Raw genomic sequence first — 24903 nt, 5'->3', positions numbered from 1 at the left:
GTAGACGTTCCTTGCAACACCGGTGCTTGTTTCTCGCATATGATTTGGCAACGCGCAAAACGAAAGCGAAACCTAACTGCAGCATGCAAACTGAAAGCGAAACCTAACTGCCAGACCACAGACCACAGACCAAGACACCAAGACAGACAGAGGTTACTCAAATTATAGTATGATGATGATGATGAACCAATTGGCCAATGAGGTTTCTCAATTCATTGACTGCTCTTTGAAGACAACACTGGCCCAGGTGATCTGATTCAACCAATCACATTCTGTAGAGAACGGAATGTTCTGGACACAACAGGAGACAGAAGCCTGTTGAACAGACAGGACGAAAAGAAGTTTGAGATTTTTGGTTGATCCAGTCTCTTTTTGAGTGAAGAGTGCAGTATTTTTATCCTTATTTCAGCCTTGTGAAACAACGTGTTTGATCCTGAATCCCTGGAACTTTGTGAACACTGACTTGGTGAGTTGAACTGTACTGTAGGCTACTGTGCTTGTGACTGCAGCAATGTAACACTTTGTCTATCTTTCATGGTAACAATCAGTGGCGGAAAAAGTACTCAAATGTTTTACTTAAGTAAAAGTATCAATACTGCAATGTAGAAGTACTCTGTTACAAGTAAAAGTCCTGAATAAAAAATGTACTTGAGTAAAAGTAAAGTGTACTTAAAGTACCAAAAGTAAAAGTACTAAAATATTTGAAAATAGCAGATCTAAGACTCACAACGCGTCGCGATGCGACGCGTTGTGAGCTTGTAGATCTGCTATTCTCAAATAGCGTAGGTATAAAATAGGGCTAAAGTGGTTAATGTATGTTTTATAATGTAAAAATGTATATCTGCAAAGTAACTAGTAACTAAAGTTTTCAAATAATTATGTGGAGTAAAAGTACAATATTTGCCTCCGAGATGTAGTGGAGTAGAAGTAAAAGTACCACAAAATTGCACTTAAGTACAGTACTTGAGTAAATGTACTTAGTTACTTTACACCACTGGTAACCATGTTGATTTAATTGTGCATCCAGCTAATTGTAAACATACCTTTAGTAATTGAACAAAAATTAAGACATGTTTTATTTTTTTAATTTCTAAACACTTAAGGGTGTGATCCTAATTTGTGCGTATATGTATTTATTTATCAGGGACAGTGCACATTAATCAACATGTCGGTTTTCACATCCACGTGAATGAGCCAGAGTTAGCCAAAACCTCATTTTTATGTGTAGTCCCTGTATGTGACCCTGTTTTATAAACGGGTCAGGTCTTCTTTTTTTGATGGAATGATTCGAGTGATATTATTGGGATGTCACTCATTGGATGACGTTTGGTTTGCTGGCGAGCCTCCCACGATACAATGTATCACGATCCTCAAAGCAGAACCCTTAATTAAGACCGGGAACGCATCTGTTTGACATTTTTTAGATTTATTTGGCTATTCAAAAATAGCAGATCTACAAGTTCATGAGCTTGTGGATCTGCTATTTTTTGGAAAATCCGTGGATTTGTTTTGTAAATCTTTGAATATGTTGCTATAATATAGTTGGTAATCAAAAATGATATGTATTTGGCCGTGGACCCCCATATCAATTTTTTTTTGTTTCAGGGACCCCCAGAAGTTGTAACATAGTTAAAAATGCTCACTTTAAAAATTTATATATTCAAAAATGTTCACAGATTTTCACGATTTTTCTAAAATGGCAGATCTACAAGCTCGTAACGCGAACCTCGGTGCCACGCTATGTGCTTGTATATCTTCAAATAAATCTAAAAATGACACACAGATGCGTTCCCCGTCTTAAATCAGATACAACATTTGGTTTGAACAATGGTAGGATTGGACATTTCCCTATTTACCTCTCACATCACTGAGACTCTCAGTGCTAGCCACTCGTACTGCACCTCCACCACATACATACCTACAGTACCTACACCTGGATGGACTCAGTGAAACTTTGAGCCACACATTCATTCATACTCATACTTACTTACTGCCACACACACTGGGATGCTCATTGGACTTCTTATACCTGTAAAAGGACATTTATGCTTATTATTCTATTCATGTGACTTGAATGTGGATTTGTGATTGTTTACTGAGGTGAATACTGGAGATAATTGTGTTAAGTGAATAAACATTTACTGCAAATTTTTTAAGGTGAAATTTAAAGATAAATAGCCATTCAATTTGTCAAAAACTAATACTAACCATAAACCTAAAAGAACAATTACTTACCATAAATGCTTACCTTAATTAGAACCTGAAAAGGACTAAAATAGAAACTAAAAAAGAATGAATAGGGAGGTACTTACCTGGTTCACCTGTGTGATCATATGGGTTTTTAAAAGGAAGTACTTATCTGGTGATACTCACTGTCTAAACACAGTTGATTTTGTTTTGTTGTATGTGATTACTGTTATTGTTTTGTGTATCTGCTATTCTATATTACTTTGTTGTTAATACAAGTCGTCAGGCTATTATAAAACCCTATCGAGGGGAAATTCTGCCCCTCGATAGCTTACTGCTCCTCCGAACTTAGTAACTGGTCCTATACCCTATACTCTTTAATAGCTAAAGCGTTACAGTAGCACCACATGATAAAATAAAGTCGTAAGTAGTAAAAGGGTGTCCTGTGCCGAGGACACGGTGGTTACATCTAGCCCCATTACGAACCTCTCATTCCGCTATACAGCTCCGAGATGAGGTTCCACTGCGAGCTCTACCGGAATCGGTGGAACGGGTCCGTGGATTACCCTTTTCGCCTCATCGTATCCAAAAACGAATGGTAGTTTCCAAACTGTACAGATGTTTGAGGTATGGTCCGGAACCCTAACTTTTTGGTCCGGAACGAAACAACCTGTTTAAATCGCTTATTTAGGAGTGAGAGGTTCGTAATGGGGCTAGGTTACGTCATGAGTGTAGTAGATATATACAGTAGGAAACACCTCTCTCTCTCGCTCGCTCGCTCGCTCGCTCGCTCGTGTAATGGGGCTTGGTTACGTCATGAGTGTAGTAGATATATACAGTAGGAAACACCTCTCTCTCTCGCTCGCTCGCTCGCTCGCTCGCTCGTGTAATGGGGCTTGGTTACGTCATGAGTGTAGTAGATATATACAGTAGGAAACACACACACACACACACACACACAAACGTACCGTCTTTTCAACAACTTATGCAAAGAGAGACGGGGTGATTTTTCTTTGGAACTGGCTAAAATAAAAGGGATGTTTATAGGCAGTTTTCTTTCTGTAGCCTGCATCAGCTTTTACAATGCTATTGTCTGTCACTGAAAGTGAAACTAACTTCAACAGCATGGACCGTCTGAGCAGCCTGGTGACGCACTTACTGCCTTTAAACTCTCAGTGATGGACCGACCGACAGCCACGGCATTGAGGCTGTAACTGCGCGCAGCATTATGGAATATATAATATATTCCATAATATATATATTCGATATATGTATCCTTATATTTCAAAGGTAATCAGCACCATCTGTAGGCTGTCACTTCTCGCTAATGTTTTACCGAGTCGACTCGCACTATTTAATCATCATGCTTGTTGCTGCGCAGTGCCCATGCAGTATCAATTTGACCGGCATAAAATCGGAATTTATGATAGTGACCGGCCAAGCACCGATCCAGCCGGTTTGACCTAAAACCGGCTTTTTTAATCGGCGGCCGATTAATCGGTGCATCTCTAGTTAATGGTGTAGCCTACATGCGTAGCCTACATTAGTTGTGAATAACGACTATTTAATCTGTTCAGACCCGGACCTCACAGATGCGCAGCAGACTGTCATAAAAAGTTAATTCTTCTATAGATTTTCGTTTTGTCGAGTACAATGGCATGTGTCCCCTGGACGCAACGTTAGTTAGTTTAATGCGTCTTCTTGGAATCAAATGCGTTATTGACACACAGCTAAAATCATCACTGAGGTTCTGTGTGTTGGGTATGATGCTTGAACTTTCATCACGGTGATAAAGACGCGACTGGCTTTGTGCATCGTTCTTGGTCATGCTAGCATCATGTTATTACTATGTTATAACCATGTCTTTCCTCAGGTTTCATTCCCAGACGGGGAGTAATGACCATTTTAGCCCTGAGTGATGACTAAACCCTACATATATTGTCTTTTTTTTGGGAAGGTGGCCTGTAATCCTCTTGAAAGGGGTGATTTGTTTCACTCGCGAAGATACCCCTGAACTAATGAACCCATGCATTGGTGGTTCAGTGGTAGAATTCTCGCCTGCCACGCGGGAGGCCCGGGTTCGATTCCCGGCCAATGCAGCGCTGTCTTTTGGATGTGTGCGAAATTGCTTGCATTCCCATGAAAAAAGGAAGTAAATCTAAACTTGAATGCTGAAAGTGTTCCAGCTGGTATCTTACATGTAGAGAGTAAGAAACTGGTCGCCTGGGGAAACCCTAGTCGACAGCCATGCCTGTCTTTGTTAGTATGGTGGTGGTCAGCCTCCCTGCCTGTCCACCCGATTCGGATGCTATCAATGCATTGAATGGGACATTATGACCTCTTATTAGACCTTTGAATGGGCGAAATAGGCGACATACTGACCTACCCGTGATTTATCAGACCATTCATTGGGTGTTATCAAGACATACTGACCTACCAACGGAGATGACTTAAATAGTTCAGTTTCGGTTTTGGTTTTGGTTTCGGACCATGACGGAGGCGCGCAGTCACAGGCAAACTGTCACCCCGTGAAGGACCACCGAGGGAACTAAGGCGACCGAGTTGCCGTCCTGAACGGTGTGACGTTCGCCTGTGCCTACTCAGCGCCGTTCGAGTTATGTACCGATAGGCACAGAATCGTAAATATTGTTGTGGGGACTGCTCCGCCTCCAAGTAGGTCAGTAGCTCCTGATTACGCCCCATGAATGGTCTGATAAAACGTGATAATCTCCCATTCAATGCATTGATAGCATTCGAAGCCGCTGGCCTGTCACGTGGGAGCCCAGGAGCCCGGGTTCGATTACCAGATAGGAAGAAGCTTGTACAGGATTTAGCTGTACTTGTAGTAGCTAATTACACACCTACGGAGTTGCACTCAGTAACTGTAGTAACGTAGTCTGTGTGGGAGGATCCTGAATGTAAGCATGGTTGCATATTTACCTAGGGTAAATATGCAACCATGGTTGAGACTAAGGCTTAATTATTTGATAGAACCTTGGTTGAAATTCATTGCAATCCCTTAAAGGGACACTTCACCCAAAAAAAACTTTGTTTCAATGGATTAGTCACCCCATGGAGACTTGAATTCATGGATATTTCTTTAGTTTTTTGTCTCATTCCTAAGACAATAATTTGATGACCGGCAGTGTCTCCTACCGGAACCGCTGCCTACCGGTCCGCTGGTCATCAAATTATTGTCTTAGGAATGAGACAAAAACCAAAAAATATCCATGAATTCAAGTCTCCATGGGGTGACTAATCCATTGAAACAAAGTTTTTTTGGGGTGAAGTGTCCCTTTAAGGAAGTGAAGAGGACATTGTCCTTTTTAAGGCGTTGTGTGTGTAGGGCAGGGTGCTCGTACTTCGTCACGGTGGTAAAGACTGGCTTTGTGAGTAGTTGCGGGTCATGTTATTACCATATTATTACCATGTCATTCCTCGTTAGTGTAGTGGTCGGTATCCCCACCTGTCACGCGGGAGACCGGCCTTCAATTCCCTGACAGGGAGGCTGCTCTTTATTGTCTCGTTCATGGAATGTGTTATCAGGATACCACTGACTTTGTGGATGGTTTCAGGTTACTAGTATTCCCCATTTAGCTATATCAACTGGAGAGGGCACCAAACGTATCTCTCTCCTACTGGAATGGGGCCCATAGAACTAGAGCCCGACCGATACATCGGTGGAACCGATACATCGGTCATTTTGGACCCCGATGTTGACATCGGACATCGGTCATTATTTCCCCCGATGTTCCGATGTTTTTTTTTTTTTTTTTTTTTTCACTTACATTTTATTAAGTTTTCAAAAACAAAACACATAAAACAAAAAAACAAACAATAGACATCACATATGTTGCCAAACATCATCTTATATAATAATACAATAAAATAGAATAGAAGGAGGGGCACAGGTGCTGTTCAATGTTAATAAATGATAGTATATGAAAACTGTAATTTCTTTGTTTAAAAGGTTTTAGCTCGTTCAATTCTTACAACAATCATTCCGATGTTTTTGTCAATAATATTTTCACTGATTGATTGTGCAATTGCTGCGCAGCTGCGGTAAAGGTGTTTATATTTATTTATGTGAAATCCACAAAGATTGCTCGTTTTTCTCAACAATCTCTCAATAATACTGAGAGAGATAATAATAATGATAATAATAATGAATTGCATACTACTACTCAAGTACTCAAACTCAAAGCGCTTTACGACTTATCTACCACTACACTGCCTTCTAGAGAGACCAAGCTCAATTAATTAATAAATGATATGAATGACTCGACGCGAGGCTCGTTAATTTATGGATCATGATGCAACTGTTAGGTATATATTTTTATGGAATAAATTGGGCATAGGCTACTACAATCTTCTAAGCTACTTGTATATCGCTAAAGAAATATATATTAACGTCTGTCTGAGTGAGACGTTAATTTAACATCTCCATGCTGTTTCTGAGCGGAGGAGTGCGGCTTGGCAGACGCACGGTGAATACCAAAACTCTCGCCCCAAAACACAGTCGCCCTAAAACACAATCGCCCCGGGGAAAATCCCGCGGTATTCACAAACGTAACTTCAGTAAACTATGCCTAAACCTATACCTAACCTTATTTCTAAACGTAACCACAGTAAAACTATGTTCTAACCTTATCATCAAACAAATGCAAGAACCGTCGGTCCGCGAAAAAGAATGGGGGTGAGCGTGATTTGGGGCGAGTTTCATTTACTTTCACTTTTCATCAGACGCGGACAAGATGGTCAGTCAGATGAAGCCTAGAGATTCCTCTTACAACTTTGTAAAGCATTACCCTTACCTTGGGCCGTTCATTTTGCTCTCAGCAAGACTTTGTTCATAACTAAAATACAAGGACACAGTTTTGTTGTGCTCTAAGCCTCAAGCCTGTGTGACTCGACGCAAGTTGTACAATCCCATAGTTTAGAATGGATCCTATAGTCCGAAGGGACAGTTGTGGGTTTTATTGGTTGTTGTTGGTTGTCAGGGCGATTTCACAACCAATCGATGGACGGGCTCTGCATGAGCACGTCTGTTGCAGGATGCGGTGACAGCGTCATGTCAATGTAATATGAAAACTAAATCAATTGACCAAAACCAAATCCTAAATTTAGAAGTGCACTACACTCCTTTTATATCATTATGTATGAAAATGTTTTCAAAATAGTAGATCTACAAGCTCACAAAGCACTGCATAGCAACATGTTGTGACTTGTGAGCTTGTAGATCTGCTATTTTCAAATAGCCAGTGGTGGAAAAAGTACTAAAATGTTTTACTTAAGTAAAAGTATCAATACTGCAATATAGAAATACTCTGTTACGAGTAAAAGTCTGAAATTCAAAATGTACTTGAGTAAAAGTATTGGCATCAACTTTCAATCAATTTCAAGTTCTCAAATGTATAAAAATCTTTTGAAAATAGCAGATCTACAAGCTTGCAGATCAGCTAATTTCAAATGGCCCTATATAGGGCTGAAGTGGTTAATGTATGTTTTGTAATAATAATCAAAATATTCAAAGTAACTAATAACTAAAGTTTTCAAATACTTGTAGTGGAGTAAAAGTATAATATTTGCCTCTGAGATGTAGTGGAGTAGAAGTAAAAGTATTGGAAATTGGAAATACTCAAGTGAAGTACAAATACCTCAAAATTGTACTAAGTACAGTAATTTAGTAAATGTACTTAGTTACTTTCCACCACTGCAAATAGCCGAAGTTTAAAAAGGGCTGAAGACTTGTGGTTAATGCATGTTTAGTAATAATATTAATAATTAAAATCTACAAAGTGACTAGTAACTAAAGTTTTCAAATAATTGTATTCATGTTTATTTGTAATAATATGATTGCATTTTATTTAAATGTTCTCAATCTTGTATTCTTAACTTTAATGAAATAATGAAGTTTATACGTTTTTGAAAATTATTTTTTATTATTTTATTTAATTACAAAATATCGGTCAAAAACATCGGCAATCGGTGGTCCAGGACTCTCAAAATCGGTATCGGCATCGGACCCAAAAATCTGGCATCGGTCGGGCTCTACATAGAACATGAGCATTAGTGTCCTTTGTGTCTAACGTCAAAAAGTACCTCCCTGAACCGGTGCCGCGTGTCAAGCCCATTGGTCGAGCCATGTACTTGTTTCTCCAAGCTTACTTACCCCAAGGTATGCCTAAGTTTGCCAACTTTTATTGGACCATTTCTATTGAGGTGGTGTGGATTGCTTGCCCTTTCATCATGGATCAGGGCACCACTGGTTTTGTTGATGATTCCAGGCCTTGGAACATTCATGTCCTTCACTGTTAGTAAAGTGTTGATATGAGCCTGTCACTTAGGAGACTGATGTTCAATTCTCTTTATTGTCCTCCTGTTTAATGAGATGCTGTGTGTTCCGTTCCGATGCTTTTACTTCCATCACAGTGATATAGACAACACAGGTTTTTTCGGTGGTTATTACCATGTCAGTCCTCGTTAGTATAGTGGTCACGTGGGAGACCGGGGTTCAATTCCCCGACGGGGAGGCTGCTCTTTATTGTCCTGTTCATGGAATGTTTTTGCCTTTTATCATGGTGATTTACCAGGATACCACTGACTTAGTAGCCTCTATCTCCAGGCTTTTATTTTCCTGTTGACATTTCTGGCATAGGAAGTGTCAACCTTTCATTTCCCCAACCAACCAGAGTGCAGTGGGCGTCGCTCCAAATGTTGTGACGTCAGGGCTCTCAATGCTGTTCATTGGGGGAGGAGGAGGGGCGCGGAGCAGGGCGTGGGCAGGCACACAGATTGGTGAACCAATAGGAGACACCGGCTGTTTTCTCCTGAGATTTTGAATCCGCCCTCTAGACCAGATATCAGACGCGCTGGGGCAGGCTACTGAGTTAGTGGATAAAGAGTATGCTCTTTATTGTTCATGGAATGTTTTTGCCTTTCATCATGGTGATCAGGATACCAATGACTTTGTGGATGGTTTCAGGTTACTAGTATTCCCCATTTAGCTCTATCAACTGGAGAGGGAACAGAACGTATCTCTCTCCTGCTGGAATCCGGCCCATAGAAAATAAGCATTAGTGTCCTTTATGTGTCCAGTGTCAAACAGTCTGTTTCGATTCCCAGACAGGGAGGACAGTCTTTATTGTCCTCCTGGTTAATGGGTTAATGAGTTTCTGTGTGTAGGGCGGGATGCTTGCACTTTCAGGCCAGCCTGCCATCTATAATGCTTTAGCACAACAATGGGCACATTGGCCGACAGTTTGTGCTGAACTAAATGCCAACTTTTGCCAACAGATTACCAGTCTGTTATAGTGTGAAGTAGTCTGTTTGGTGGAGAGTCACCTTTACATGTAGAGAGTAAGAAACTGGTCACCTGGAGAACCCCTAGTTGACAGCCATGCTTGTCTTTGGTAGTATGGTGGTGAGCCTTCCTGCATGTCGTGCGGGAGCCCAGGAGCCTGGGTTCGATTACCAGACCAGAAGAAGCTTGTACAGGATTAAGATGTACTTGTAGTCGCTTATTACACACCTACGGATTTGCAGTCAGTCGCAGTGCTTATGCATCTGTTTCCGTAGTGTAGTGGTTATCACGTTCGCCTAACACGCGAAAGGTCCCCGGTTCGAGACCGGGCGGAAACATCTTTTACTAGCGATCTGGTCAGCAACTGTCCTGCGTGCCGTTTATTCAGCGTAATCTGTGTGTGGGAGGAGCCTAGATGTAAGCATGATTATATATTTACCATCATTGCACTTGCATAGGGTCATAATTGGACTTGGAGATCAAGACTTGGCTTGTGCTTTACTGGATGTTCAATTTTGCCAAGAAAACACCATTGAAATACCATTGAGTAAATGGAGATTTGCCGTTAGTTCCGTGCACATTTACATGTTGGTGGGTGTGAGCCTCCAAAAGACTGTTGTAACAGATTCCGTAGTGTAGTGGTTATCACGTTCGCCTCACACGCGAAAGGTCCCCGGTTCGTAACCGGGCGGAAACACATTTAGTTGAGACTGAGGCTTAATTATTTGATAGAACCTTGGTTGAAATTCATTGCATTCTCTTAAGTAAGTGAAGAGGACACTGTTTATTGTCCTTATTAAGGCGTTGCGTGTGTAGGGCGGGGTGCTCGTTCTTCGTCACGGTGGTAAAGACACTACTGGCTTTGTGAATGGTTGCGGGTCATGTTATTGGCATGTTATTACCACGTAAGTATTATGTCATTCCTTGTTAGTATAGTGGTCAGTATCCCCGCCTGTCACGCGGGAGACCGGGGTTCAATTCCCCGACAGGGAGTCTGCTCTTTATTTTTCATGGAATATTTGTGCCATTCATCATGGTAATCAGGATACCACTGACTTTGTGGATGGTTTCAGGTTACTAGTATTCCCCATTTAAATATATCAACTGGAGAGGGCACAGAACGTATCTCTCTCCTGCTGGAATTGGGCCCATAGAACACGAGCATTAGTGTCTTTTATGTGTCCAACGTCAAAAAGTACCTCCCTGAACCGGTGCCGTGTGTCAAGCCCATTGGTCGAGCCATGCACTTGTTTCTCCAAGCTTACTTACCCCAATGTATGCCAAAGTTTGCCAACTTGTATTGGACAATTTGTATTCAGGTGGTGTGGATTGCTTGCCCTTTCATCATGGATCAGGCCACCACTGGCTTTGTTGATGATTCCAGGCCTTGGAACATGCATGTCCTTCACTGTTAGTAAAGTTTTGATATGAGCCTGTCACTTAGGAGACTGATGCTCAATTCCCGTGCGGGGACGACAGTCTTTATTGTCCTCCTGTTTAATGAGATGCTGTGTGTTCCGTTCCGATGCTTTTACTTCCATCAGCTGAGTGGTTAGTGAGCCCGCCTAGGGAACCAGCTGGCCATGGTTGCCCCAGGTTCGATTCCAGGCTATCCCAGCATATGTGCAGATGATATGAAATTTGTCCCTGAGCAAGACTCTTAACCCCAATTGCTCACAGGTTCTCATTGGAAACAAGACCGCAAGGACTTTCATGAACGACCTGTTAAAAGGAATTATATAAAAAGACACCACAGGTTCTGTGTGCGGTTATTACCATGTTATTACCATGTCAGTCCTCGTTAGTATAGTGGTCAGTATCCCCGCCTGTCACGCGGGAGACCGGGGTTCAATTCCCCGACGGGGAGACTGCCCTTTATTGTCCTGTTCATGGAATGTTTGTGCCTTTCATCATGGTGATTTACCAGGATACCACTGACTTAGTAGTCTCTATCTCCAGGCTTTTGTTTTGCTCAAAAAGAAAGCCTGGACGAAGCTGTTGACATTTCTGGCATAGGAAGTGGGAGTCAACCATTCATTTCCCCAACCAACCAGAGTGCAGTGGGCGTCGCTCCAAATGTTGTGACGTCAGGGCTCTCAATGCTGTTCATTGGGGGAGGAGGAGGGACGCGGAGCAGGGCGTGGGCAGGCGCACAGATTGGTGAACCAATAGGAGACACCGGCTATTTTCTCCTGAGATTTTGAATCCGCCCTCTAGACCAGATATCAGACGCGCTGGGGCAGGCTACTGAGTTAAGTATCATTCATAGTCGGACGTAAGGATACGTAACTAGCGCCAGCGCTCCTTGCGTTGTCGTTTTTGTCTCCCCCTCCGTCACTTACGGCTCCAGGATTTCCGTCCGTGCAGTCGACATTCACCGTCAGGCCGACGTACGTTCGTTTGTAAATTGCCTGTAGTACCAGTGGAACCCGTTGGCAGTATAAGGAAAAAAAGTTTTCCTCAGGCCCTCTTTCTCAAAAAAAAGACCCACGTTGGTTGGTGGAAGTACTTGAGTAAATGTACTTAAGTACTTATAGACCCGTCGATCCACGGTCTGTGACAATATATAGCATATATAGCACAGTGCAGTAGGGGTCGAAACTCACGAATGTAGACAACCATTGTTTTTGTCTAGTTTGTGGACTAGTTTGTGTCTTTTATTGCGTTGTTTTGGCTAGATGCTACAATGGTAGCTTCATGTTGTTAGCTACGCTGATGCCAGCAGCTGGCTGTGTTGCCAGGTTTTGTGAGAGAAATAAGCAACCAGGTCTATGAAAACAAGCCCAAAAGAATCGACTAGGTCCTAGGATATAGCAGATCTACAATATATGTTTGAGAATCACTGGTTTAAATAATAATTGGCCCAAATAAGCAACTACACTTTAGAAACAAGCCCAAATAAAACCGCAACCACCAATACAAAATTGCTTGTTTGTTTACAAGCAACTTTACAGAAAAATAAGCCCAAAGTCGCTTATAATAAGTAGACATGGCAACATTATGGGTACGGCGGTACATACTAGTGGCCATCTAGTGGATGGATAGGTGTATTACGCCTGTACACTTTAAAATAAATAAAATAACCCCTAAATAACGTGAGCGACTATGCATGCGTCCGTAAAGAACGGACGGAATCCCTCACCCCCTGACGCACGTTTTAGACCCATCTAGGGACTATGAACGGGCCTTTAGTGGATAAAGAGTCTGCTCTTTATTGTTCATGGAATGTTTTTGCCTTTCATCATGGTGATCAGGATACCACTGACTTTGTGGATGGTTTCAGGTTACTAGTATTACCCATTTAGCTCTATCAACTGGAGAGGGCACAGAACGTATCTCTCTCCTGTTGGAATCCGGCCCATAGAACATGAGCATTAGTGTCCTTTATGTTTCCAGCGTCAAACAGTCTGTTTCGATTCCCAGACAGGGAGGACAGTCTTTATTGTCCTCCTGGTTAATGGGTTAATGAGTTTCTGTGTGTAGGGCGGGATGCTTGCACTTTCAGGCCAGCCTGCCATCTATAATGCTTTAGCACAACAATGGGCACATTGGCCGACAGTTTGTGCTGAACTAAATGCCAACTTTTGCCAACAGATTACCAGTCTGTTATAGTCTGAAGTAGTCTGTTTGGTGGAGAGTCACTATTACATGTAGAGAGTAAGAAACTGGTCACCTGGAGAACCCCTATTTGACAGCCATGCCTGTCTTTGGTAGTATGGTGGTGAGCCTCCCTGCATGTCGCGCGGGAGCCTAGGAGCCTGGGTTCGATTACCAGACCAGAAGAAAATTGTACAGGATTAAGATGTACTTGTAGTCGCTTATTACACACCTAGGGAGTTGCAGTCAGTTGCAGTGCTTATGCATCTGTTTCCGAAATGTAGTGGTTATCACGTTCGCCTAACACGCGAAAGGTCCCCGGTTCGAGACCGGAGGGAAACACCTTTTATTAGCGATCTGGTCAGCAACTGTCCTGCGTGCCGTTTATTCAGCGTAATCTGTGTGTGGGAGGAGCCTAGATGTAAGCATGATTGCATATTTACCATCATTGCACTTGCATAGGGTCATAATTGGACTTGGAGATCAAGACTTGGCTTGTGCTTTACTGGATGTTCAATTTTGCCAAGAAAACACCATTGAAATACCATTGAGTAAATGGAGATTTGCCGTTAGTTCTGTGCACATTTACATGTTGGTGGGTGTGAGCCTCCCAAAAGACTGTTGGAACAGTTTCCGTAGTGTAGTGGTTATCACGTTCGCCTCACACGCGAAAGGTCCCCGGTTCGAAACTGGCGGAAACACATTTAGTTGAGACTGAGGCTTAATTATTTGATAGAACCTTGGTTGAAATTCATTGCATTCCCTTAAGTAAGTGAAGAGGACACTGTTTATTGTCCTTATTAAGGCGTTGTGTGTGTAGGGCGGGGTGCTCGTTCTTCGTCACGGTGGTAAAGACACTACTGGCTTTGTGAATGGTTGCGGGTCATGTTATTACCATGTTATTACCACGTAAGTATTATGTCATTCCTTGTTAGTATATTGGTCAGTATCCCCGCCTGTCACGCGGGAGACCGGGGTTCAATTCCCCGATAGGGAGTCTGCTCTTTATTTTTCATGGAATATTTGTGCCATTCATCATGGTAATCAGGATACCACTGACTTTGTGGATGGTTTCAGGTTACTAGTATTCCCCATTTAAATATATCAACTGGAGAGGGCACAGAACGTATCTCTCTCCTGCTGGAATGGGGCCCATAGAACACGAGCATTAGTGTCTTTTATGTGTCCAACGTCAAAAAGTACCTCTCTGAACCAGTGCCGTGTGTCAAGCCCATTGGTCGAGCTATGCACTTGTTTCTCCAAGCTTACTTACCCCAATGTATGCCAAAGTTTGCCAACTTGTATTGGACAATTTTTATTCAGGTGGTGTGGATTGCTTGCCCTTTCATCATGGATCAGGGTACCACTGGCTTTGTTGATGATTCCAGGCCTTGGACCATTCATGTCCTTCACTGTTAGTAAAGTTTTGATATGAGCCTGTCACTTAGGAGACTGATGCTCAATTCCCGTGCGGGGACGACAGTCTTTATTGTCCTCCTGTTTAATGAGATGCTGTGTGTTCCGTTCCGATGCTTGAACCTCCATCACGATGATAAAGACACCACAGGTTTTGTGGGTGGTTATTACCATTTTATTACCATGTCAGTCCTCATTAGTATAGTGGTCAGTATCCCCGCCTGTCACGCGGGAGACCGGGGTTCAATTCCCCGACGGGGAGGCTGCTATTTATTGTCCTGTTCATGGAATGTTTGTGCCTTTCATCATGGTGATACCAGGATACCACTGACTTAGTGGATGGTTTCAGGAGTAGTCTGTTTGGTGGAGAGTCACCTGTACATGTAGAGAGTAAGAAACTGGTGGCCTGTAGAACCCCTAGTTGACAGCCATGACTTTCTTTGTTAGTATGGTGGTGAGCCTCCCTGCCTGTAGCGCGGGAGCCCACGAGCCTGGGTTCGATTACCAGACCGGAAGAAGCTTGTACAGGATTAAGATGTACTTGTAGTCGCTTATTACACACCTACGGAGTTGCAGTCAGTCACAGTGGTTATGCATCTGTTTCCGTAGTGTAGTGGTTATCACGTTCGCCTAACACGCGAAAGGTCCCCGGTTCGAGACCGGGCGGAAACATATTTTACTAGCGCTCTGGTCAGCAACTGTCCTGCGTGCCGTTTATTCAGCGTAATCTGTGTGTGGGAGGAGCCTAGATGTAAGCATGATTGCATATTTACCATCATTGCACTTGCATAGGGTCATAATTGGACTTGGAGATCAAGACTTGGCTTGTGCTTTACTGGATGTTCAATTTTGCCAAGAAAACACCATTGAAATACCATTGAGTAAATGGAGATTTGCCGTTAGTTCCGTGCACATTTACATGTTGGTGGGTGTGAGCCTCCAAAAGACTGTTGGAACAGTTTCCGTAGTGTAGTGGTTATCACGTTCGCCTCACACGCGAAAGGTCCCCGGTTCGAAACCGGGCGGAAACACATTTAGTTGAGACTGAGGCTTAATTATTTGATAGAACCTTGGTTGAAATTCATTGCATTCCCTTAAGTAAGTGAAGAGGACACTGTTTATTGTCCTTATTAAGGCGTTGCGTGTGTAGGGCGGGGTGCTCGTTCTTCGTCACGGTGGTAAAGACACTACTGGCTTTGTGAATGGTTGCGGGTCATGTTATTACCATGTTATTACCACATAAGTATTATGTCATTCCTTGTTAGTATAGTGGTCAGTATCCCCGCCTGTCAGGCGAGACGTGGATAGTCGTCACTCACTGACAGCCAATAGAATCGCATCAGGTTTTCCAAACGCAAAGGCCCTGTAGTATCAATGTCCAGTCAACAGGAGGCAGCATATCGCGGTAGGGCCACTTTGAGGCCAGCACACATCAAAACAGTATACTTGGCCACCAGACGGTGGCAGCACTGCACTGTAATAACAGATCAATAAAGCTTTGCTAGTAAACCGTTACTATCAGCTCCTGCCCCGCGACGAGACAGCCGCGCCTGGGCGTGGCGGCGGCGGCAGGGGCATCCCTGTTGATCATGGGAGTAAATGCCAGCCAATGTGATTTCAGTATGCTTTAGCATGTCCATGGTATTGCAATATATGTAAGTGATTCCAGAGATTTAAAATGTACTGTATGGGGGTTGTGGTCTAATAAAAAAGGAATAGAGTGTGCACACTGGTAATGCTGAAAAAACTCTGCTTTGTATTTATTGCGTTTGTCAACGTTTCGGCCTGTTCAGTCCTTCATCAGGACATAAACGGTATATGTCCTGATGAAGGTCTGAACAGGCCGAAACGCTGACAAACGCTTTTTTCAGCATTACCAGTGTGCAGACTTTATTCCTTTTTTATAATACTTTGGTTTGTCTTGCACCTGGGCCACGGATGTGTGTGCGCTACCTTTTTAACCCGTGGTCTAATGTCTATCAAAGTAAGGGTCCTTGAAAGTAAAAAGGTTGAGAATCACTGAAACTATTTATTTTCCAAAAAACATGAACCAGATATTTACTCAAAGCTTTACAATTTTCTTTTCATGCTAAATGTCATTTATCAGCTTTCAATTGTGAGAAAATATGATCATAGTTTCAGAGAATCAAGAGGAATTTATTTTGTCACTTATACTGACATTATACAAATGTTTATGCCATATGTTTTGCAAAGACTGCTAATACAACACAATACAAAAGATAATAAAAACTGATTCTAACTAATTCTGGATATAATTAAATACCAAAATATATATATATATATATACATTATAGGTAAGACAGAGGTAAATGTTGTACAGGTAGAACGGCAGGTATGACAGAACTCTTAAGGCATGTATGATATTGTTTGCAGCCGTGGGTTATGTGCAAGTAGCAGAAGTCATACATGTATATAAGGCCATATCTCTCATTTCTTCCTCTCTGCTGTCCACCTATCCTTCTCCATGGCATAGAAGGAGGATTGTTGGAATTCCTTCCATGACATCTCCTTTGCCATGCCTTTGTCTTTGTACAATGAAAGTACTTTTGACGGACAGTAAATGTACTTCCCAGTCACTCCTGGAAACCCAGTATGAATATGCGGACTGTTTGGGCCCTGCTTGAGCCCCTGGCGGCAGAAACGGCAAAGTCGTCCGCTAGGTTGAGTGTCTGGGAGTTTCCTCTTTCTCTGGGCTTTGGCCTCCACTCTCTGTTTTGTTGAGTCCAGTTCACGTTGAAAGAACTCAGTCTGTGCAAACTCCTCAAATGTCATTTTGGGATTTGTCAAACCCTCTGCAGAGTAAGCTTTGAACACCTTAGTGGAGCAGTAAAAATATCGCACTGGCAATTTTTGATAGAAGAAATGAATTGAGGATCCATCTCCTGCTGAGTACCTGGATTTAGGCTGCCCACAGGAGAGACATTTCCTAGTTTGTGTCTCTGGTTGCTGCTGCAGCTGCTGTTGCTGCTGCACTATGTCCAGAACCATTTTCTGGATCTCTTCCTTTGTCACTGGCATTTGAGGTGCTCGTTGTGACACAGGTTCTGCTGGATTCACGATGGCTGGTGGAATTGCAACAACTGGGACATGGACAGTCTCACTCCCCTCAGTTAGACTGTACCAAAGGTTTTGTGTCTCCACAAGTTTTTCAGTACTGGTGTTCAGTGATGAGGAGGTGTTCATCAGTTTGGCCAGATGTTTTGAGTACTGTGTTATGTGATATTTGGTTGTGCTGTGTAGCAAACTATTTGGATCTGTGGCAGACTGAAGGACCATGGCAGCATAATCTGTATCTACCAGTTGCATTATGTCTTTTTTCCCATGGTACTTGACTAGTAGACTGTCAATAGCTGCTTTCATTGGTTGTGGCCAACGTTTGTAGTCCAAAACAAACACTTTCCGACCTGTCTTGATGGGTCCAGTGCGGGCACTCCTTGGTGAGGACTGCACTGGCAGGGGTATGGAGCGCACTAGAACAAAGAAAACAGTTTCAATTATTTGGTACTATAGTATTGTACGAATATTTATTCATTAAATCCATTAATGTATATATTCACATATTAATATTTGTAATATTTAAGTGTCAACTCACTCTCAGCTGTAGGCTCCAACACCTCTTGCTTGGGCACTAAAAACACCTCAGAAGATGCTGCCAGGCCAAAGGACGTTGGTGACACAGTGGATGCGGCCAGGCCAGAGGATGTTGGGGACACAGTAGATGCTGCCAGGCCAGATGATGTTGGGGACACAGTAGATGCTGCCAGGCCAGATGATGTTGGGGACACAGTGGATGCTGCCAGGCCAGATGTTGTTGGGGACACAGTAGATGCTGCCAGGCCATAGGATGTTGGGGACACAGTGGATGCTGCCAGGCCAGAGGATGGTGCTGCCAATGCCAGACCAGTTGTGGGTGGTGCTAGTTCAGGGGGCAGAGGAACAGAAGAATCACTTTCTTTTGCCTTGTGTTTGTCCCAGTCAAGTGGTACTGGGCGGCACTCTGGCTCTCTGTATTCCAGGCCAAACCTTTCACCTGTGTCCCTGTCAGAGAGGTGAATTGCAGGGTACTTATCCTGGCCAGTCACTCTCTTTGAAGCAGAGTTCAGATCTATAAACAACGATGGATCAAACACACGTGGGAGGATCACACCTGGCTGCTTAAGATCCACAAGTCTTTGGTAGTTCCAACGTGCCACCCCTGTCATGCCCTGGGCCTGGAACAATTCACAGGAGGCATGAGTTCCAGTAATCCACTGAGCCTGGTGGAAGTGGAACCCCTCTTGCTGTGATGTCCCTCTGACTGGGATCCAGATGGGGACTTTTGCTCCTTCACCACGGACATGGTTAAGCTGCAGAGTTCCCCCATAACGGTACAGGATCCCCTCTGTGAGCTCAGGGTCACTGAGGCACCCACGGAGAATGTGCACCCTCTGGATACGCCACAACTTCAGCATAGATGGTTTGAACAAGGGCACATTGTTTGGGTCGGTCATCTGGTGAAAGTTTTTTAGTACACTCTCAACTCTTTGTACCAGTAATGCCGGGCATGGAATTCTGATCCGGCAGTGCTGTCTTACGTGTTGTTTTGTTGGATTATGATGATGTATTGAACAGAATTTATAGGCATCCTTCAGCCTCTGCAGGTCTTCCTGATCCACTAAGGAAAAGGCAGCGGAGAGTAACTGACAGAAGGTGCTGAACAAAGGATGATGCTCAGATGTGCACTCCCGTGAGAAACGGCGCATGCAGTGGAACAGGTCCAACTTGACATCAATGTTGGAGTTGAAGTGTATCCGGGATGCACAGGTGTTCTCCATAGGCCCAGCGGTGGCGTTAGTGATGATGAAATCTGTTGTCTTCCAGGCATCCCAATTGAGGTGCTCATCAGGGAGAGTGTCAGGGATCTTAAATGGTGCACAGCAGTCCCTGGATGAAAAAAGGAGGCATATAAAAGGCTTTTCAAAGGTCATTTTGAGAATCACACATATTATAATTCTTTATCCCTTTGTACTTGCTCATACAAGTACATTTGACTTACTAAGGTTGGTGCGTTGTAATAAGCATAAAAACAACATGTATTATCACACAAATTAAGGTGAAACCTTGTGTGATTTGGAGGGGTGGGGGTGATAGGCAATACAACAATAAAGAAAGAAAAGATGACTATTCTCACCTGTCCACCCATTGGTAACTCGCCTTCTCCACCTCTGCATCACTGTACCTCTTAGCCAACCCGTCGTACATGGGCCGCAGCGACCTTTCTGTCTCAGCCTGCACCATCACCCAGGAGACAATCATCCAGTTCTCATTCATCACTGCATAGCTCGACATGGCACCAGATGACAGTGTAACCTTCCGTGCCACCTTCCTGGTGTGGTCAGACCGCCAGACCTAAGATAAGATAAGCCATTTGTGATTCCCAGAGGGACATTCATTGCAACAACAGCAGTAAGAAAGAACAAAATCAAGATTAAAGCAATATACTGAGCTTTTGGGCCTAAATATCTGCACTCAATCTCTGAATTAGTTAACATGTTCAGTCTGTCAATAAATATAAATGTACGTTAATAAATATACATGTATCATTATATCACCTGTGAATATACAGTATCATTATATCACCTGTGAATATACAGTATCATTATATCACCTGTGAATATACAGTATGAATAACTATATATACAGACCTGTCCGAAGGTGCCCTGAAGCATCTTGGTGATGGCCGGCTCTTGCCGTCGGTACTCGTCAATGAGGCAGTCGGTCACGTAGTGTCCAGAGACTGATGTTCCACACCAGGCCTCTTCGTCGTCATATTCTCCAAAAGGCTGGGGTGTGTCATCCTTCCTCACCATCTGTGTAATTGTCCTCTGCCCGTACACCCCAGCCTCAGCATCCCAGACATTTTGTATGCTGTGGAGATATGCCAGATGAGCTCGCTCATATTTAAGGTGCATCATTTCGTTTAACTGGTTTGCCATATCTGTGGGTGACTTGCCAGTGCGCCTCAGCTCATCAATCACAGACTTGCAGAGGGCCTTCTTGTACGTAAGGACTGATGGCAAAATGTTTGTGAACCTCTTGGGTAGTTTCTCCAGCCATTTAGGTGTGTCAGCAAACCAGTGCTTCTTGCACACCTTGCAGTGGAGGCGAGAGGAAAATATATAATACTGTCCACTGATGCCAACAACCACCCGAGGCCTACCTACACCAGACTGTGCTACATTTGGTTTTGGACAGCCATGAAGGCATGGCAGTACATAAGTGTTCCTCAGCCGGACCATTATCTCGTTCTCTGGCTTCCATATGAAGAACGGATGCATTTGGTAGAAGTTTCGGGGTGGGAGTGTCGACACTGTGTCGAGGAGCTCTGGCTGAAAAGGGTGACGCCATAACGAAATGGCATGTCCTGCTTTACGGTTATGCTCAAAGTTAGGCCACAGCCCAAGAGATTTGAGCTCTTCTTTAATGAACCATTGCTGATGATTACTGCACTTCCAAGTGCTTTCACTGGTGTCACATGTGATGTGTGGAGGAACAGGGACAGATGGGCCAACTGAGGGAACAAGGATGAAAAGGACATTATTGAAATGTAATGATAATATGATCACATTGTTTATTACAATATAATTATAATTATGGAGGAAGCATTTGCAGCACAGTAACCTTTTCAGAGAAAACAGAGAAAATATCTTACCACGTGGAGCCACTAGTGGATGTGGGACAGTGTGTGAAACAACAGGCCTTGTAGTTCCTGAAAAGAGGGATATGTTGTGTTAGTGTAGATTGAAGATAAAATGAACATGAAAATCACTTAAAATGAGCATGAAAATCACTTAAAATAATACATACCTCCAGCAGAAACTGTCCTCTCCACTTGTGGGGGACCTGCTGGCATCAGACACATCAGCTCTGGCGGAATAGGCGTCTTCAAAGCAGGCACATCTGAGTCTACAAAAGTACATATTTATGCATAACAGATACCGCCTGCATAACACTGCATAACACTTATTTGGACAGATGAATAGAATCATAGCGTATTTACCATCTCTTGGCGACTTCTGCAGTTTACTTTCAGTACCAGCAGGTGGTCTGGACATCGTAGTAGATGGTACTATACAACAGACAAAATCTTGTCACTCATTGTAGGATTGGCAATATACAAATGGTTAGCTAAAGGCACACACCATCTTATTCCCACACAAAAAAATAATGTTTGCATCTACTATATTGTTCGTGACATTACATGTATATTACATTATACTAATAACATGTTGTATATTCAATGTGTATTTAAAAATGTACTGGTGTGTATGAATGAAATTGGTCTTTTCAGCACATTGAATATACAACGATACTCAATTGTCAAATGCATTACATAATAGTCTAAGCAGGGGAACCAAAATGGCACAAAAAATACTGTATGTTTTATACTTATAACTAGGCTAGATACAGAATAAAATGGGTACTCACCATCATCATGGCTGGATCAATTCATGTTCCCTATCTCAGTTAGCAGAACTTTCGCATGCAAACAATGGTTAGTGGAACATGTCCAGAACGTGGACAGGACAGCACACCACACTGACATGCACAGAACACGGACATGGCCAGAACATGACCAGAACACAGAAAACACAACAGGCAAAAAAAAGTTTAGGTTATGAGATAAATTCATGGTGTCTCAATAACCTGTCACACAAATTGTATATTTAATTTGAAGCTAACCCTTTTCTCTTGTAGCCTGTCCTGGTACGGAAACTGAGGAAGATGTTTCAACAGCTGGTAACACAAAAAGATTGAAATAGCAGACATACATTAATAGCAAACAGATTGAGCCATAATTGATTTTTAATGTCCAATCAGTGAAGAAAGCAACAAACACACACAAATGTGTACTTACAGCAATGCACCGCTAACTTAGAGGGGGACCCCATTATCACCATGAAGCTGTCCAAACCATCGTCTCCAAAGTCTGTGATGCCTGCAGACAGAAAATATGTAGAATGTAGTAAAAATGTAATTTCTACACAGTACATATGTTGCTTTAAAATAACAGCATCTGTTAAAATGATTGAGCTGTAATGAATATGAAATGTAATACATTTACAGACACATCTTACTAAAATTCTACGGCTGGCATTAAAAAACAACCTTCCGTAGAAGCACTTGAAGCAGGCACAGACCCAGAGGAAAGGGAGGCAGATTCCTTCTTCTCCATCAGGTATGTTTTCAGCTTGTCCGGCCATGTACCTTTGGACCACTTTTTCTGCAGTACGAAGCCTGCGTAGCCATTGGCCCTGTTGTCCCAAATCTCCCGGTAAGTTTCCTCCTTATGAACACCAAATCTAACCAGATTGTCGTCGTCTCCAGATGGCTTTTGTGACTTGTATCTGTCTCCAGATGTCTTTTGCGACTTGTATCTTATAAGAGACTGGATCTCATCAAAGCTGTGGGCATAGTTGATAAATGACTGTAAGCTGACCTTGCCGTGTCCCTCTGTCACAAGGACTCCTGCATCCTCCTCTGCTTGTAGACTATTGGTAAGGAATATTATATATCCCACGTCGTTCTCTAGAAGCCACCGAAAGGACTTCCCTTGGTACTTGCCAAACTGCAGGACATATTCCCCAAACACCTCTTGTCTGTCTGAGGCATCCCCTCCTCTCTCTCGAACAACAGTTAAGGCGTTTCGTCTAACCAGGTCTTCTGGCAATGCTTCAGGCTTGTCAGGCTTGTCTGCACCAACGTTGTCCTTAATAAGTGTTGCCTCATCTGAAGGCCCCTCAAGGAGATATCCACGTGCCCCCTTCCGGAAAGTAACATGTACTCTTCCAGGGAAATAGGACATTCTTCTGTGCATGTTTGCTTATCACAAATGAAGAAGAGAAAGTATTAGACTTATACATTATACATTTTTAGTTTTTGAAACAAGTTGATATTTTAATTATATTATAATTATATTGTGTGTGAGTCGCATGGCTCATGATTCATAGCTCGGTAAATGCCCAGAGATATGAGAGATGGCTTGTGTCCCACAGTATAGTTTAGGCTTTATTCACAACACAGCTTATATCATGGGCCTCAACAAATGGTAAACTTCCCTGCTGCTGTATGTAGGGCTTTTTAGTTGATGATTAATTATCATATACAAATAATAAGGATTGATATGTAAAAATATTACCAGACAGATGTGGCAAATAACGTAAATATGCAAAGCATATTACTGAAATAAACCAAGAAACCCTGATTGACAATGACAGAACCAACAATGAAAATAAACAATGTAAAAACACAGGCCATATCCTTAATACATTTGAACTTTAAAAATGTTCTAGGTAGCAAGAATTACCGATCCACAATATCACAATGTGCTGCATGACGATGCATTCTGAGCTTGTCTGCTATTTTCACTATCTTTTTTATGTATGAACATTTTAGAATTATTTCCCCCAAAATGCTATAGGTTGAAAGGTGTTCAAAAAAGCATTCATCCAGCTGTGAGATAGGCCGTGTAAAAAAAGGGGGGGGGGGGCATGGAAGGAGAGTGGGGCAAATCAAGTGTGATCTAAATCAAGAGTGATTTTGGCCAAACCTACAATGTTTCATTGTGTTTATTGTCACAGACACACAGGGCACTTAAAGCTTCCTCAACAGTATGGATAATAAGATATAGAAGATTTAAAAATGATAAAGCTAGAAGTAAAACAGTAGTAGTAGCAAAACATTATGATGATTGCTCCATCACTGGGGGGAGACCACAGCAGATGTTTATCACATGTACAAGACAATGCAAGCAGACCAGCAGCAGCAGGGAGCCTGGCTATCAGTCTCACATTCTCAACATGAACTGTACAACCAGCCAGTATGCTAGTTGAATGAGAGTGAGTGAATGGGGGAGGGGGAGAACTTAGCCTACAGAAATTCACTGGCCACAACAAGTACAGCTGTATACAGAACATAGAAGTCCAACAATACCTAAATGTACTAGTAAAAGCAATCGTATTTTCATGTAATACCTATATTTAAACTGAAGTTTATATAATGAGGGTGACGGATTAACATGCAACAACTACAATGTGCCTCAACAGCTTTGAATGTATAATGATCATCTGTGTTTACACATCAATCAAAACACCACAATGACCAACCATTGTCCATCTGTCCATCTTGTCCTCCCTGTTTTGCCTGATTTACTGCCTTTTTTAAATTATTTTAATGTTGTTTTATACTTTTGCTTATCTCTTTTGCTTTATTGTTAAATAAGTTGTACTTTTTCTGTTATTGTATTCTTGCTCTGTGAAGTACTTTAAGCTGCATTTCATGTCATGAAAGGTGCTATACAAATAAAGTGTATTATTATTATCTGTGTTCAAATACCCAAC

At 42.5% G+C, this 24903-nt stretch overlaps 2 protein-coding genes across 2 annotated transcripts; both read right to left on the bottom strand.

Moving 5' to 3' along the window:
• Positions 1 to 17097: 17097 nt before the first annotated feature.
• LOC308090109 (uncharacterized protein) lies at positions 17098 to 21678 on the bottom strand (the record flags this gene model as incomplete). The annotated part of the gene is made up of 8 exons (XM_080435136.1): positions 21564 to 21678; positions 21371 to 21469; positions 21216 to 21272; positions 20209 to 21074; positions 19695 to 19912; positions 18117 to 19447; positions 17418 to 17994; positions 17098 to 17233 (listed from the first exon to the last, which is right to left on the bottom strand). Exons 1-8 carry the CDS (start codon positions 21616 to 21618, stop codon positions 17098 to 17100), a joined length of 3339 nt encoding a protein of 1112 aa, XP_080291262.1. The 5' UTR covers positions 21619 to 21678.
• A 329-nt stretch (positions 21679 to 22007) lies between these two features.
• On the bottom strand, positions 22008 to 23723 carry LOC308090108 (uncharacterized protein; the record flags this gene model as incomplete). Its single annotated transcript, XM_080435135.1, has 4 exons — positions 22673 to 23723; positions 22422 to 22502; positions 22247 to 22300; positions 22008 to 22102 (listed from the first exon to the last, which is right to left on the bottom strand). The coding sequence occupies exons 1-4, from the start codon at positions 23379 to 23381 to the stop codon at positions 22008 to 22010; spliced, it is 939 nt and encodes a 312-aa protein (XP_080291261.1). The 5' UTR covers positions 23382 to 23723.
• Between the last annotated feature and the right edge of the window lie 1180 nt (positions 23724 to 24903).

The sequence above is a fragment of the Gymnoscopelus braueri genome (genome assembly GCF_963280865.1).
Source record: "Gymnoscopelus braueri genome assembly, chromosome: 8".
Taxonomy (NCBI): Eukaryota; Metazoa; Chordata; class Actinopteri; order Myctophiformes; family Myctophidae; genus Gymnoscopelus; species Gymnoscopelus braueri.
Note: the sequence above shows the minus strand (reverse complement) of the source record. Positions and strands in the feature narration are given on the sequence as shown.